This window comes from Geospiza fortis, unplaced genomic scaffold, assembly GCF_000277835.1.
Source record: "Geospiza fortis unplaced genomic scaffold, GeoFor_1.0 scaffold27, whole genome shotgun sequence".
Taxonomy (NCBI): Eukaryota; Metazoa; Chordata; class Aves; order Passeriformes; family Thraupidae; genus Geospiza; species Geospiza fortis.
Genome location: NW_005054329.1, coordinates 5,677,181 through 5,693,500, shown reverse-complemented (window position 1 = coordinate 5,693,500; position 16,320 = coordinate 5,677,181). Strand labels below are relative to the sequence as shown.

Here is a 16,320-nt window from a genome sequence, read left to right as displayed (position 1 = left end):
TGTACTTGGCAGTTCTGTTTGTTGTCTTCTTTTTTTTTTTCTCCCATCTTCTCTTTAAATTAGTCCATAGTCCTCAGAACAGAGGTTCTTCAGTTGTTGAAAATCACATGTGCCCAGCTGTTCACAACTGGGAATAGCACTAGGGGTTATCAGGTTAGATACTGAATACATGCCTTCCCTTTTAGGCATGATGGAGCAAGTATTTTTTCATCAATATATTTAGATCAAATACTGAGATTTTGGTTATTTGTTTGTCTTTCTTGGTTACAAGGTTAAGGCCATTTATTTATCTGTTACGTACACACTAACCTTGTTTGCAGTACATTCTTGTCTTTATCCAAAGTTAGTGCAGTACAAACAAATACAGTATATTAAGGTAGAAGATGGTTTGGGTGTCAATTGTATTGTGAAATTTTGATTCCCTGAAATGACTGTGATATCTATGGTGGGCAATATCTCTGTCTTTCCATTATTATCTTTCCACAAGTGGATTTTCCTTTTCTTTTTGTGTTTTCAAAACAAATTATGAAGCTGCTTTAATAATAGAATTACTAATGTAAAGATAATAGGAATAAAGATATGTTTTTATTTTTTGCTCATGTCTTAACCTGACAGTTGTTTTCAACACAGAAAATCAGTACCTGAGATAGTTTTCAAGTGCCTAGTCTAGATTAATGCCTGCAATTTCTACCTTGCCTGTGAATCATGTCCAGATGTGAAGACAAAAGATTTATTCTGCATGTCGTTAACTCTCCTTTTGTTCTCTCTTGCCCATTTAATGAGAGGGCTCTCTAGTGACTCCAGTGGCTCTCCACAGATCTCTCTCAGGTTGAAGGGAAAGTGACAGTGAGAAAGGACAAGCCATGCTCTGATGATTGGTGTCCATATATCGTTGTCAGGAAAAATTGTGACTCCAGCCTTCAGTCAGTCATGCTCCTTCTAGATTCGTTTGCAGTCAGCTGACATTTTTTCCCTGAATCTTTTATTGAGGAGTTGTATTTAAATAGTGTGCCAAGGGCTTGGGGCTAATTAGATAGAGCAGGATAAGATATGTTAATGAACACTTCACATGCACTTTATCTAAGTGTTGCTCCTCTTCACCTCTCCATGGAGTTGTGACTTCTCTCAATCACCTACCTCAGGTAGCCACAGGGAACATGGAATATGGTTGCCAATGTCCATGTGGCCCTTTTTACTGATATGAATTTTTTGGCCATCAGGTTTGGGTTACATGTAAGAATATCTGATGCTCTGCCATTTCTGTCCCTGGGAAGCATCAGCATAAATAATTCATTGGCTGTGTGTGGCTTCAGCGGTGGGAATAGGAAAAGATAAATACTTCAAATTGAAACAGATGTGTGGTTCTTTAAAGATGTCAAACCGAGAGCAGAAGATGATTTCTTGTGTTAGATTTAATTTTTTTTTAATATAGCTATGTCCTTTTACTGTAAGGGATTATATATGGGAAGTAATAATAGGTTAGATTGCTTTTGAAGACAAACATAGGGAGTACTTCCTATTGTGCTGCAGGCTTTTCAGAGTGTAGCTTGGTTTTTCAGGTGTTGGGTGCCTGTTTCCAAACTTTGCTGCCCTGTTTTGACGGCTGCTAAAAGGCTGGAGTATGCACTAATTCAAGTGAGAGAGAAAAAATGGCAATTTAAGTCCAGGTTCCCTGAATGATGGATGGTTTCTGAGGGTATAGCTGAGGCATCTGGGCCTCTCCATTCCCTCACACCTGAAATGGGAGTGACAAGGACTGTCTTCAGAAGAAATTTTTGACACTTGGTTAATAGTCTGTGGATGCTGAACTGTTCAGAAAGCAGAACATTATAATTGGAAATGGCAGAGTCTCAAGTGTCAGAGTTGAGGTTGACATGTTGAGCTTGCATGGCAACCAGGTGGCAGAGAGGACTGTGGTTTTTTTTTTTAAAGTTTGGTGTTGTTTTAAATGAAATGCTGTTACTGGCTTGTTTTAAAGAGGTTCAAGCTATGGTGTGGGCAGTCAGCTGCACCAATGTGGGGTGAATTTTCCTTTTTTTACAGAGAGTTTTTGTAAAACGAGACCTTGTTTGTTGCAAACACGAGTGCTAATGTGCTCAGATCAAATAATTGCTCTAATGATCTTTGCCTGAAGTGGCAATTATAATTAAATAGCCTGATCCATAGTAATGGTTGCTCTCACATCAAATCATTCTGTGTGCTGAAGAGGGTAGAGCACACAGCACCTATGCAGTGCCCAGTAAAAGACGGGGTCATGTGTAGAGGAGCCCTTCCCCTCCCCTTCCCCACCTGCTGCTTGTTCAGGTGGAAGATTTTCTCTCCTTTGCACGTTTCAGGGTGGTGAAACGCTGTGTTTGCATTTATAGGAAACCTGCGTGGATTTAACATGACAGCGCCAGCACTGCAGCAGTTCTTCCCTCAGGCTACAAGACATTCCCTCCTGGGACCACCACCTGTTGGGGTCTCCTTAAAGCCAACTCGGCTGGGCTTCCCCAGCCTCCCATTCCAGCGGCAGAACCGGACCTTTCGCAAGGTGGGGCTGTGCTTTCCTACTGCTGGGGAGCTTTGTGCTCCTTTTCACTTGCAGTTGTTGAGTGTATAGTAGGCAGAGTACAAAGGAGAAGGGAGAGAGCCTTACAAAAAAAATAATGTTTTGTGCCATGCTGCTGACACAGAAATGCAGAAATCATTCCATCCCGAAGGCTCTTGTGGTCCATATTTACATTTACAATGCAAAGGTTTTTTGTCATTACTTGCCCAAGGGAGAGAATTCTCCATGATAGAACTGTTTAAACCTAGGATATAAAAGGAGCATTTAGAGGTATCAGCTTAAAAGTAATTACAACAGAAGAAATCCTGGCTAAGTACTTTGCTGTTCCAAAGCAGTTTGTTGTTCCCAAACAACTTGCTTCTACTATGGACACTCTGCCTCTTTGGGCTGTTTCCCACTTTTTAAGATCAGACTCATATTTGTCCTTGTGGATTTTGTAAAATCTACAATTCTTGTTTTGTAAAAACCTTTCACATTTTCCATCATTAAGACCTCTTTTGTATCCTGGAAATGGTTCTTGGTTGACTGCTACTTGCCTCCTCTTAGATTAGCTTTGGCATATTTCATCCCATTCTGTCAAAAAGATGTGGTGGATAAGGTAAACTCACACTCTTGGACTGTCCTGCAGAGTCAAAAGAAGAGGAATTATTTTGGACTATCCTTTTCCCTGCCCATGCACCTCTTGCCAGAGTTCCTTTAGCATGGTCCTACCCTCTGCTAGCAGCTGTATTTCCTACAGCTGCTGCTTAAGGCACTGGGGACATGTCCTGGCTGCCTGTGGAACTGAAATACCTTGCTCTCTTTGACCATGTAAGCTTGCCTTAGGTGGGGCAGTCCATTATGAACCATCTGTTCCTTTCCATTATCACTGGAATTCCATTCCTGCCCCACAGTAAAACTCTGGTGCTTTAGGCAGTGTGTGTTAAGGACTAAGAGGTGGCAGTGACTCTCTGCCCGTTACAGGACTTCCAGAGGGTTCCTGACAGGAAGCGGGAACTGGATCCTGGGTCTTCATCTCAGACACAAGGTGATGAGAAAATGGAAATTCCAGAGGGAATGCAAGTAGGGTCAGAGCAGAACAATTCCTCACCATCCACAGGTAAGGGGGAGCCTGTAGTGAAACAACTGCTTGCAAATATGATAAACATCTCTTGACTAGTCCTGCAGCAAAAACTGGAGATGATTTTAGGCTTAATCAGCTATGTTTCTCTCTAATTATAAATACTTAAGCTGCTTGTGATAGCCCTCTGCTATGTGCTTCATCTACCACTTTTACCTGATTTTTTTTTTATGAGCCTACTCCATTTCTCTTGCATGGATGCCTCTCAGAAGTCCCTTTTGACACTGAGCTCTGTTTAAGATGGGGGGCAAAAAGAAAACCAGTCTGAAATTAAAGCTTTCACATTGCCTTACCCATGCTGAAGTCAGCATCTCATTCAGCCAAACACATCAAGCAGAACCAGTAACGATCAGCTAAGAAAAAGATGAGTTGAAAGTCCTGGTGCCCCACTTGTCAAAACAGAAACTGCTGGCACTGAGTATCTTGATGTCACATACAACACAGATGTGGGAATGTCATTTCTGACTGAAGAGTGCACGATTTAAAACTGCAGGCTTTGATGAGGTTGTGACCAGGGAATATACAGCAGTGAAAACTGTCTTATTAACAGGTTGCTGTCAGGTAGATGTGCCACCTTGGCTTATATTAATGTTCCCATGATCATGGCTCTTGTCACTTAGGTACGGGACTGAGACCCATTTAATAGATATGAACACAGATTTCTTTTTTTGATCAGCACCTCATACAGTGACATTCCAATAAAGCTCAAATATTTGAGGTCATTATCTAACCTTGTCAGAGCAGCTCATAAATTCAGAGTAAGCAAGTATTTAGTATTATTTGCTCTAACAGAGCCTCATTGGCATTTGCCATTCAGATATGGAACGCGCCCAAGGTGGCATGATCTGTTTTGCTAAGGAATTCTCCTTCTGTGTTCCTGCAGAGCCAAGAACTCCAGCAGAGTCTGTGTTGAACACTGAGCCTGCAGCAAAAAGACTGAAGAGGTATTTTTTGAATGGGGTATTGAGATAGTTATTGACTTTAGAATTGTTGTCTAATTTTATTTTCTGATAATTAGGGCTGTATACTGTATTGGCATGATGTCTAGCTTGTAAGAGGTATTTCAGATGCTTGTGGACAGCTTGCTTCAGAAAATCTTGTGGTACTTGCTGAGATACCAGGTGTTGTGGGGTCTCTGCTAGGGAGAGAATGAAAAATGAGAGCTGCAGCTCCTCTAGATTTGCAACAAAGCTGAGTTTGCTCGTGTATTCTTCTGCCAGGGTCCCTGTAAGCATAGAGGTTCTTTTCTATTCTGATGTATTTCTCTTAAGTTTCTTCCCTAAATGTCAAAAAAGTGAAGTGAGCAGAAAGGGAAAGAAAGCCTTGGGATATATTAGGTTACAGTAGGTGTACAAGAGGGTAGCTTATTTTGAGAAATGATAAAAGAAAGGGAATCAATACTCCCTAGTATCCAAGCCTGTATCAATGAGCGTTGAGTTCTGTATCCATTCTGCAAAGGTTGCCTTGCCAGTATCTCTGTCTGTTGGGTAAAAATAGACAAAGGCAATCCTATTATCCCCGAGGGATGCGCGGCAGGCTGGCCTTGGCAGGCCCATCCCAGCCTCCCGAGGGTGCAGCAGGGACAGGCAGGGCTGTGTTGCCATCTAGTGGGAAGGCACCTCGCGAGGTTCCCACTGCCATCTGCACCGGGCTGCTCCTCTCCCAGAACTGTCACCCTTGGCTGGTGTGGAGGGAGAAGAGGAAGGAGTGAATACAGATTTCTGTAGGCACTGACTTGAGAATTCTCCAGCATATGTTAACAACGATGAGTCAGGACTCCTGGGCCCTCTTACCTTCCCTGACAGGCGTTTGCCGCCTGCTTTTGGACAAGTTTCCTCACCTCGCTGTTTCCCATCTGTAGATTACACATTAATGGATAGTTTTAGGGGGAATATTCCAGGATTACATTATCAAGGTAATATCCAAACATCAAAGTAAAACATTAAAGAGTGGTAAATATTGTGTGCTCAGGGACCATCGTGAGTTATGGACTCTGATTAGCAAGAAAGTGAATAAATTCAATTAAAGCTAGGTCGAATACATTTGAGTGCATGCTTTGTTAATCTGTTTGCCAAAGCTAATTTAATTTTAATTACATTAATATTTAGCAGGGTATTAATCAAAGTCCTGTTACATGCACTGAAAACAAGAATCAAGTCTGAAGAATGACAGCTCTTACTGCAGCAAGCCAACTATTAGGAAAATTCTTTCCTAAGCTGCAGTTAGGGACTGCCAGATTTGATGCATATATTATGGCTGGTATTTACCTAGAATAGATTATTCCTTAGCTTTTTTTTGAAGTGTTTCTAGTATCTTCCAATGAACAGTTGAAGGATCTGTGAAAAAAAAATAGTTTACTGTTCTCATACTGCCCTTCACAAATGAGAAGGGCATTCCCCCCATCTACGTCATAAAATTGTGTTTCATGCTTCATTGTTCCATTTCCCTTTAGCCAGAAATACCAGCCTCCTTCTTCATTTCAGGTTTTTCCCACTTCTGCCTTTGCTCCTATGTACCATCTGTACACCTGGAACAACATCCTCATTCCAGTGCAGAAAGCACTCATCATCTTCAAATCCTTGAACACCCACTTCTAGCATGGCATGACAAGTATCCATAGAATACCGTTTTCTCTTTAAATCATGCTCGTGGTGGCTTTTGCTTCCTTAGATTGCTCCCAAGGTTTGCAGTTCAGGCTGCAAACCCTCGCCCTGAGCGCTGGCACCATCTGTGTGTGGTACCGTCAGCGTTGAGCCTGCTGGCAGCACCTGACAAATAATGTTAATGCCAGTCACTCTTGTTTAATTCGTGTTTGCAGTGCCCAAACCCTGCTGCATATTTATAGCTGTGTAACCCAGTTCCCTTATCACTTATCAATCTGATAAATTATGCGGTGTGCGTGCGCGGATAACGGGACGCGCTACCTGCGCTATCCTCTGTCCTGCTTGTGCAGAAGGTGCTGCTCCCTCTTGGCACAAGGACGCCAGCAGGTGGGAATTTGAGCCACCCTCAGAGCAGACAGTCAAGTCATGGTGGAAAGTTAGTCCTGACAGAAAAATGGGGGATGTAGAAAGAGACTGCAGAGAACACTTTGTGCCCTCTGGAAGTCAGATGTTTATTCTCAATAGTCCCCTTAGGAGCGCTTTTCTCCTTAGCAGATCACTAAAAGCAAGGCCCTTTTGATTTGCATCTTGTAGAGTTTCACTTCCCCCACAAGCAGAGCTTTAGGGACTCTGAAATTAAACACGACTGGTATGAATAGAACAGGCAGCTGTGGTGAAATCCCTGTAAAGGCACCATGGAGAACTCCTTCAGTGCTAATAGGTCTCTTCTCTCATGTACGGAGCAGCCAGGAACACTGTCCAGGTGTTGCAATTTCCCCACAGGTCACCAGTCATGACAGGAGAGAGCTCTCAGAGCTCTTATTGAGAATATTTATTTTATGAACTTAATTCCCTTCAGGCTTCTTGCAGGAGAGGGCAGCTAACCAAAAAATCAGTTGTAGCTTTCTTGTCCAGATTATTGCTGTTTCTGAATCCATTCTAGAACACCCATTCTACATTATTTTATTTATTTCTACCAAATTCTTGCCTGAAATACCACTTCCAGTAGCTTATTGATTTGTGTTTAGTGGAGAGTGTGGTAGGTTAGACCCCAGCCTGTGCCTTGGTGTGCCTTTTGAAACTCGTGTCTGTAACATGGCAATTAAGGTGCTTTTCTTGATATCCTTGAAGTGTGACTGGCGAGTCTGCATTAGAGGATGCCACAGACAGCAAGAAAGCAGGAATCTCATGCACCCATGTCCAAGCTGATGGTGAGTTGCTGAACCCTGTGATTTGAACTTTTAGGGCACTCCTTGGTGGAGCAGCACCTGTAGGTCCCATGGGTCTACAGAAATGTTCTTCCCCCAGTTGTACAGGATGGGGAAAGGAAGATAAAATCTAGGAACCAAATACAAACTATGTCCCCTAATATCTGTTACCTGCCAAAGGCAAATGATTGGATATTTCTGTCTTAATTATGAAGCATAAGGAGAAAGGTTTGTGAACTGGCTTATGGCCAACAGTGCTGTGAGGAAAGCTCCCTGACTTCACTCACCTGCTGCTCTGTTTTTCCTGTCATTGCTGTTTTGATTTAAGACTGCTAAAAGGACTCTCTCCCTTCTTAGGTACAGACAATGCAAAGGAGTACACAGCTGAAGATCTCTCCAGAGAGAGGAAATTCTCAGAGGAACCGAAGGCTCCTGAGGTGAGCAGACACCGCTCCATGCAGGGGTGGTGCAGAACATACAACCTCCCCCTCCATCCTGGAGAAGCCCGTTGCCACTGGGAACCAGCTGGCACCCACGTCTGGAGCTCTGTCTCCTGCTGTAAGCTGTTGTCCCTGGCAATAAGGCATAATATGTCTGCAATTAGTGCACAGTCTGCTCTGACTTGCTGCTTTTGTACCTCTGCTGGCCTGTTCCTTACCTACTGCTGCCTATGGATGGGGCATTCATTAAGATTTTTGTATTCAGCTGGAAAGATGGAAAGCTGAATTGAAAGAGTTACTTAAACTCGATGTGTGGAGGGCCATAGCTAAATACATCTTTCATATTGCTAAAGAGCAAGTGTAAAAAGATTCAGGTGGTGTTAAAAGATTCAACCCTGAGAGTCTTTTGCATGAAATACGTGGCCCCCATGCTAGATGTTAAATCAGGACCTCAGGCTGTGTAAAGCTGTGAGCAGACAAAGATTTAACCTCAGGTGTGAATCAGACTTGACAGTCTTCCATAATTGGAGACGTTTATTGATGCGATCAAATGTATCATCCTGCCCATGTCTGAGTTCCTGACTCCATCAGGTGTTGTGCTGAGTAGGCTTTAGTTTTGCTGTGGAGAAAAATGAGCTGATTGTGTCCCTTAGCAACAATTGTTTGTGGCTCCAGTCCCCAGAGACTGGATCATACAGTGGCTGCAGAGGCTGCAGAAACAACCATCTGTGCTAACAGGGCTGGTGCTATGACACAGGGATCGCTGATTTAGCGGCTTTGGGAGGAATGTGTATGAGAGTCCTGATCAGCCTCCTGTGGGCTCAAGCTTAAGTGCATTTTCCTAAAGGTTAAAGAGCTTAGGTGGCATACAAAAAGCAGATGTAATTTTTGTTCTACTGAGGGATTGAATTTAATGTTGACTCCTCCTTTTGACAGGTGTTGAGCTCTGGAGGTTCACTGAAAGTGACTATTCAGCAGAGCAGTGAGAGCAGAGCTATCAGTACAACAGCTCTGAAACCAGGGCACTGGGCCTGCGACGTGGGCACAGCTGATCCCAACCCGGAATCCGTCCTTAAATTCTACTGTTACATCTGCAAGACCAATTGCTGCAGTCAGCAGGTAAAAATGCACAGGTCTGACAGGGTGGTCAAGAGATGGGAATTAGATGGCTGATCTCTTGTTAGCAAGGGCTCATGTTTTAGGAACAAGGAACATAAGAAATGATGACAAGTATTCAGATAAAATAAACCTCTCCTGAGAGCTGGCAAGCAACCTGCTAGAGAGAGAATGTGGGCGGATCCACAGGCAGCCATGCTCTTAAGCTTTTATATTTCATTGTTAAACCACAGTCAAAAGAAAGGAAAGCATAGCTCATACCTATTATTTTCTGTGTTTGGAATACATTTAAAAGGATTTTTCTCCTAACCTATCTTTCAGAATTTCCAATCCCACATGGCTGGAATTCAGCACCAGCAGCGACTTGGGGAGATTCAGCACATGAGCAATGTTTGTTTTGTTTCACTACTGCCCATGGTGAAACAGCAGAAGGTGCTAGCAGGAAAAGATGGGTAAGTGTTGGTCTGCAGTAGAAAATTGGATCTGAGTGTGGCCCTATATGGGTTCTAAAATTTTTCACTGCATCAGGGTGCCTCTCAGTTTAAGGTAAGGTACAAACTCCCTCTGGTTTAAAGGGCCTTAATCTCCTTCAGGCAACTTTCTATCTTGCTGAAAGATACCAGAGTTGACTTTGACCTGTGTAGTTTTTAATACAGTAGATTAAGTAGGAGACCTGTTCTATCTGGTGCATTTCTGTCAGCACAAGCTAAAGCAACCTGTAAGTGGGTGAGAAGTAGAGAAGATAAATTCGAGCCTGTAAAGATAGGAACTGTGAAGAAAACAATGCCAGGGACAGATTGCTACCTGCAGTATTCCATGGAGAATGAAAAAGGTGTGACCTACAGCTCTATCTGTTGTCACTTCAGAGAGACCCAGCAGCGGTGGTGTAACACCTGCCAGGTGCATTTCACAGGGGACCTCATCAAACATCGCAGGACCCAGGAACACAAGGTAACAGCCATAGCATGGACTTCATTTTGTGCTGACATTTTGTCTGGGGATTAAATGGAAGTGTGTAGCACCTCCTGCTCCCCAAGCAGCAAAGGAGAAGTGAGTGAAGTGGAGGGGTGCACAGTAAGTTCTGCCAGTAACTCCCTCCCTAAGCGCACTGCAGTGCTACCTCCTGCCTCTGGCATTGTTGGAGCTTCGAGTTGTCATGACATGTCAGTATGGCCTGAGGGACCTCTAGTCTGTAATTCTTGACTTTTCTTAAGAAATATGGCTTATCATGCTCACCTACTCAATTGAATGGAGAAGTTGGTGGGCAGCCTCTTTAAGCTAAACTTCAGGCAGGCCAGCATATTTATTGACTTTGAGGGAAGAAGTGACAGAACATTTAAGACACACTATTTTAAGACACACTTATTTTGCTCTGCATGTTTTTCATCTTTTTGGTGGATAAGAGTTAGGGAGCCCTTTTTGCTGAAAAAACTATTGTATGTATGGTCTCCCAGGATGCGGGGCTGACTTTGTTTCAAGATTCATCTGCATTCCTCCCAAGCAGTGCCTCTTGTGACTTACAGAATTGTTCCTCTTTCCTTAGCTGGCCAAACGCTCGCTCCGTCCCTTCTGCACTGTCTGCAGCCGCCACTTCAAGACCCCTCGCAAGTTTGTGGAGCATATGAAGTCCCCTGAGCACAAACAGAAAGCCAAAGAGGTAATACTGCCTGTGTGGAGAGCTGTGCAGGTCTGCAGGCAGTTACACTGTAGAGCAGAATAACTTTCTGCTTTCCTGACTACCGTGGGGCTGAAACGAAGATGTGCAGTTCTTCCAACCCTGTTTTAATTTTCATCTTTTGCTGAACTTCACTTGTTAGCGCTGAAAGAAGTTGAGTGAAAAAGGGAGAAGGTGTTGGATGTGTCTAGAAGTAAGAGAGCATTATGCCCCTCTTGCAGTCCCTTCTGCTCATCACATACAATCTGTCCTGAGTCTGGGCTCTTCCTTGGTTAAATGGCGAGTGCAAAGTTGATCTGATCTTTCTTTTCTGTACCTTACAGGTTAGGCTAGGAGAGAAGGAGTTGGGGAGCCCAGAAGATTCAGAGGAGTTGATCACTGTGGATGCTGTTGGCTGTTTTGAAGATGATGATGAGGAAGAGGAGGAGGAGGAGGGAGGAGCTGGTGAGGAGGAAGATCATGATGTAGTGCTGATGGAGAATGAGGATTCTGCTGCCAAACAGGTATGCTGTGCAACAGAAGAAGGAATGACCTATCTGAGAATCTGCTGTGGGATCCTATGACTTAGGTTGGTTGAGTTCAGGCTTTTAAGTCTGCTCAATCTTGCACAGCAGGAGGGTGGGACTGGAGGGTTCTTCGAGGGCACAGGGTGATGTGGAAGAGAATCAGGCACTGTGTGTGGGATACATGAAGATGTTTCTGCTGGGCTGTACAGCTTCTGCTGTATTCAGATACTAATCTTGTTGAGGAGCACAAAGCAGTTTTGACATAGTCTCTTTGAACAGCCCAGCAGTAGCTGGGTCTGATAGCAAATATGTAGAGGTTTATCTTGACAAATACATTCCCAGTAGAGAGCAGTTACCAAGAAGGAGGTACATGGCTAAGCTCCTTTAGGCTTGGAGTGCAAGGAGTGATTTTAATCCTTGTAATGAAGTGGTCTGCTGACATTGGGGTTTGCATCTGCCCCTGATCAGAGGCCATGTAACTCTGTCACTGGTATGTGAATCCTCTGTTTTACTCCCATTTTTGCTTACCAGAAAAATGCAAGAGCCTGATAATTGCCATAGATACAGTAGGCACTAATGTTCTTTCGGTTTCCAGACTGGGCTGAAGGAAGTGTCTTTGGAGGATTACGAAGGAAGTGAGAAGTATTGTCCAGACACAGCCTATGGTAAGCAAGCAGAGTTAAGCACAAAGGGCCACAGAGCCTTCTCTGTCCACATGCTGTATCTGTAGGAGAGGATGGTCTCTACCTACTGTTGTAATGACTTCTTGGGCCATGGTGCTCCAGCGTCTGCATTGGACTGGTGCAGGTCACTGCTGCCTGGAGAAGAACCTCTCCTGAAAGCAGGATGTTTCTTTATTACTGTGTGATAAAACATGAGGATGTGATTGATGTTTGTCAACTGCCTTTTGCTTTGAAGAAGGATGAGAACCAGATACATTTCTAAGGTAGGACATGGCAGGGCAGGAGTACTGAAGAAAGTAGGTAGCAAATGAGGGATGCTCTGGAAAGATGGAGTCGGAAAGCATATTGATTGGAATGCTTTCCAACAGAAATGCAGCTTGCAGAGAGATACTGAGCATCACTGACAGTATCAAACTCTCTGCTAGACCCAAACTGTGCATGTTTCCTCCGCTTCAGAACCCCCACGCTGTACCGAGCAGTTCCTCAGCCGTGCTGCTGGCCTGGTGGGCAGTGGTTCCTCCAGATGGCCGTGTCTGCTCCCCACCCTGTAAGCGACTAACTTCAAACCCCTAAGGGCCACTCGTGTTTGAGGAGGGGCAGCTCTGCAGAGGCTGTTTTGTGCCCAAGGAGAGCTCTGTTTACACGGATCTTCCATATCACTGTAACCTTCCACTATCGTGTGGCAGATGGAATAATGATTCATGCTGTGAATGTTCTCTGCGTGTTCCTCTTGCGCGCCTGCTGTCTTCTGCTTGGTTTGATCCCATTACATTAGATCACATGTTCTCTGTAGTTTTCCATTGTATTCTTTTCTCTCTTTTTCCCCCCTTAACGCTCTGTGTAGTTTCTTTGCTCTGGCAGCCAGATTTCTCTCTGAATATCAACCACAGCCATTCCATGGTAAGACGAGATATTCAGCAAGTCATCTTGCAAATCCCTGATTAACAGAAGCAAAGCTTTCCACCTCTCCTTCTTTACTCCCATCCCCCTTCTCTTTTAACATGCTTTCATTATTTGAGTTCCATTCAATGTGATCTGTGATTTCCCTTCCCCTCCCGTTTCGCAGGCCTGGATTTTCTGGTCCCCGTCGCAGGTTACCTCTGCAGGCTGTGTCACAAATTCTACCATAGCGACTCCGCTGCCCGGCTCGCACACTGCAAGTCCCTGATGCATTTTGAGAACTTTCAGGTTAGACCCTTTGGCGATTGCATGGCCTGGCATTTGTTTCCCCCGTGCGTGTCTCTCCAGTGAATCCACCACATTAGCTGTCTTGTCTCCAGCTCATTTCCATCATCCTTGGTGTCCATTATGCTGTAGCTTTCTCCTGGTGTGCTCTGTCTTTGTCTCCCTTGGCCCTTGTAGATCTAAAACCAGTTAAGTCCTGCTTCCCAGCTACTGCTGCTGTCATCTTTTTGCCTGTTTCTGGCTGGGAATCTTCCTCAGAGTGTCCGCTCTGTTTGCTGAACCTGTGGAGTCTGTCATTTAGCCTAGGCCTCTTCTCTGTTAGATTACAGGTTGGTCAAGGTGGGATTGAGCAGGAGAGAGAGGCTGTTCCTTGTAAAGAAAGCTGGTGCATACGCATCTCCAGGTGTGACACTGCAAGAACAGCTCCTTTAGCCAAAAGTGTGGGTGTGATTCATCCAGGAAGAGGCCTGGTAAAATCAGATACCTTAGAAATCTGAAAATTTAACATTACAGACTCTATGTGATAGAATCTACAAGCTGATGAGAGTCCATTTGTCCCCAGGGTCAGCCTGCAAGAGGAAGTCTGTCTGTCTATCTGTCTGTCTCTCTCTGTCTGCTGCCCTTTCCTAGAAACTCCTTAGCACAAAGCTCTGCAAACTGATGCTGTTCCTTTGCTTTTCTGGCTCCACCTAAAGAAGCCGTATTGCCCCTTGCTGCTTTCGTATCTAAAGCTTTTCCTACTGGGCTGGCCTGGAATCTGCCTCCATTGTTCTGTCCTTGTTGACTTGCCAGGGGGTAAGGGGCCTGGATTAGTACTTGTGGAGGGTACACAGGACTTGCACTGTTTCTGCCCTATCCCATGACCACTGCCTGGGCCCTCCTGTATGGGAGAGCACTGTTCCCTTTCCTTGGTGAGGAGGGAGGCTTCCACATCAACTTGGTCCTCTGCCTGCACCCACAAAAACTGCTGTGCTTCCCTACCACCTTTTTTAATAGTGTTTTAAAAAAAGCCCCAAACACACATACATAGACCCCTAACCCCCAAAACTTCATGGTTTTCTTCTAGTCTTCAGACAGAAGAAACTATTCCCAGTCAGCCATCACTGCCTCCAGGAAGGGGTGGAGTGCTTTAGAATTCTGCCAGCACTCAGAGCAGTGGATTTGGAATGGGAGGAGACCACAGCTGTTCCTTCATGGTTGCTCATCCTCTCCCACTCCTGCAGCTAGTCATTTCAGGAATTAAGGAATTGGACTTGCTGTTTTCCTGGCTTGTTTTAGATCAGCATACAGTGAAACTGCAGCAACAACCACTTCTGTCACTCTTTTGGCCCACTTAGAGCTGAAATCAGATGCTCTTCAAATGCATGCCAGAATGACCTGGGGAGTTCATGAGAAGAGTCCAGTCTTACATGTCTGCAGGCACATAACTATTATTCTTGGCTGCCTGGGTGCCTTGGGGTTGTCACAATCTGAATTAAATCACTGCCAGTTGCTGGGGTATTCTCAGCAGAGTAGCTCAGCAGAGGTTTTCAAAGCAGAGAATTGTGTGCTGTTGAGACAATTTACAGCATCACTCTGCACACCAGTTTGCATGCCTGGACCTGCTTAGGTTTGGGTACAGTATGACTCAACTGATCCAATTCCAGTGTGATATGATATTGTTCATATCCCTCTGTGAGGACAGAGGAAGAACAAGCCTGCAGTGATAAACTGAATTACAATGTAAAGCTGCCTGTCAGATGTGCTGTAATCCCACATTGCAGACTGGTGAAAGGCATTGTGCTCGAAATTGTTTCCTTAAATTGTCAGGTGTAATGCTAGTGCCAGTTCAAAGAACCCTTTAGCAGGCAGCTGAAAGGGAGGTGATTATGAAGGGAACTGCTGTGAACTTCAGTTTGTTCCTTTAGGTCACGTCTCTCTGGGCATTGAAGACTTGGTTCCTGCCATGTGTTAGCTAGCTACAGTGAGTTGTTTTCCTGAAATCATCTAGAACATGCGTAGTAGCCATTTTAATCTCTTTACAGACCTCTACTGGTTCATCATGATAGTGAGTGCAAATGAGTCCTTTTATTGATGATATGCTTACCTTTACTCTGTGGAAAATCCCAGTGACTTGTAATGAGATATAATGGATATGATATCGTAGCCTTCCTGTCAACAGTTCCACTGACTGTGCAGATTATATCAACACAGTGAAGAAATACAAAGCTTTCAGCTTAAGCCTTGCTTTGGCTGATAAACATTAATCCCAGCAGTAGCTGAGGGCTGTGCAGAGCCTCACACGCCCGGGGTATGTGTCCTGGCAGTAACTGAAGCAGGAGCTGTCACTTGCACTGTTACATCTACAGAGTCCTGAGTCTGACTGACATTAACAGTTGCCAGATCATGATTTCTGTCTCGGGAACCACAGGTCTGCCATGCACTCGGCTCAGCATTAAGTAATGCGAGAGGGACTTCAGTTTTTAATAAACTTTTCCTCACAGGAGCTGACCCTTCTCTGTTGAGAGCCTCAGCAGCCAGGCCAGGAGCTGCTGAGATCACTTGTGCCCCTGCCACTCACCACTGTTTTTGTACAGGTGTTCCTGGACCAGCTGCTGCTTTGCTGCAGTGACAGGAGCTGAGCTGGGCTTCTCTCTCACGTTGGTTTGTTTGTATTTGCAGAGATACAAGGCAGCAAGGCATCGTGCCACAACTGCCTACCCCGAGGCTCCTTTGCATTCCCAGGGCTCCAGCTCCCAATTGCTGGATGATCCAAAACAGCCTCTTGCTACAACAGCACATACCAGCAAGAAGATGAATGATGATCATGGGATAGATAAGGAGGGCACAGAGCTGTCAGCCCTGCAAGAACAAACTTCAAGGTCTCTGGAGGGTAAGGGTGAGCTGGCCACCTCTAGGCCAGAGGGCAAGAGCCTGGCCAGTGTGACTGATGATGTATGTGGTATCATGGTTGTAGAAGAAGAAAGTCTACAGGACAAGTCCACTGCCACTAGTGCCGACTGCCTGTTCTCCGATGAGAGCCACACCATAGGGGAGCCCCTGGGACGTGAGGAAGAAGCCAACACAGCCAGGCAGAGGGCAGGCACAGACGACCACCAGGATCCAGGGAGTGGAGGAGGCTTAGGACAGAAGGAGGCAGCAGATGCAGGCCAGGAGGCAGCAGCAGAGCCTTCCTCCCTGGCCAAAGGTGAGACAGGCAGTCTCACCTCTGCTGGGGCCAGACGCTCCTCCAG

General features: G+C 44.9%; 1 protein-coding gene across 2 annotated transcripts in view; it reads left to right on the top strand.

Moving 5' to 3' along the window:
* Positions 1-16,320, top strand: part of CIZ1 (CDKN1A interacting zinc finger protein 1) — a 17,352-nt gene that overhangs the window by 466 nt on the left and 566 nt on the right. Inside the window, exons 2-15 of one of the 2 annotated variants that reach the window (XM_031057242.1) lie at positions 2,367-2,533; positions 3,515-3,650; positions 4,555-4,615; positions 7,406-7,485; positions 7,840-7,919; positions 8,859-9,041; positions 9,360-9,490; positions 9,905-9,989; positions 10,582-10,695; positions 11,037-11,216; positions 11,815-11,884; positions 12,969-13,090; positions 15,749-15,948; positions 16,044-16,320. The exon at positions 16,044-16,320 is cut by the window's right edge and continues 135 nt beyond it. In XM_031057242.1, coding sequence (XP_030913102.1) covers positions 2,367-2,533; positions 3,515-3,650; positions 4,555-4,615; positions 7,406-7,485; positions 7,840-7,919; positions 8,859-9,041; positions 9,360-9,490; positions 9,905-9,989; positions 10,582-10,695; positions 11,037-11,216; positions 11,815-11,884; positions 12,969-13,090; positions 15,749-15,948; positions 16,044-16,080 — 1,646 coding nt within the window. In that variant the 3' untranslated portion in view covers positions 16,081-16,320. Of the gene's footprint in view, positions 1-2,366; positions 2,534-3,514; positions 3,651-4,554; positions 4,616-7,405; positions 7,486-7,839; positions 7,920-8,858; positions 9,042-9,359; positions 9,491-9,904; positions 9,990-10,581; positions 10,696-11,036; positions 11,217-11,814; positions 11,885-12,968; positions 13,091-15,748 lie in introns of both variants that reach the window. The other variant, XM_014307159.2, reaches the window with a different exon arrangement.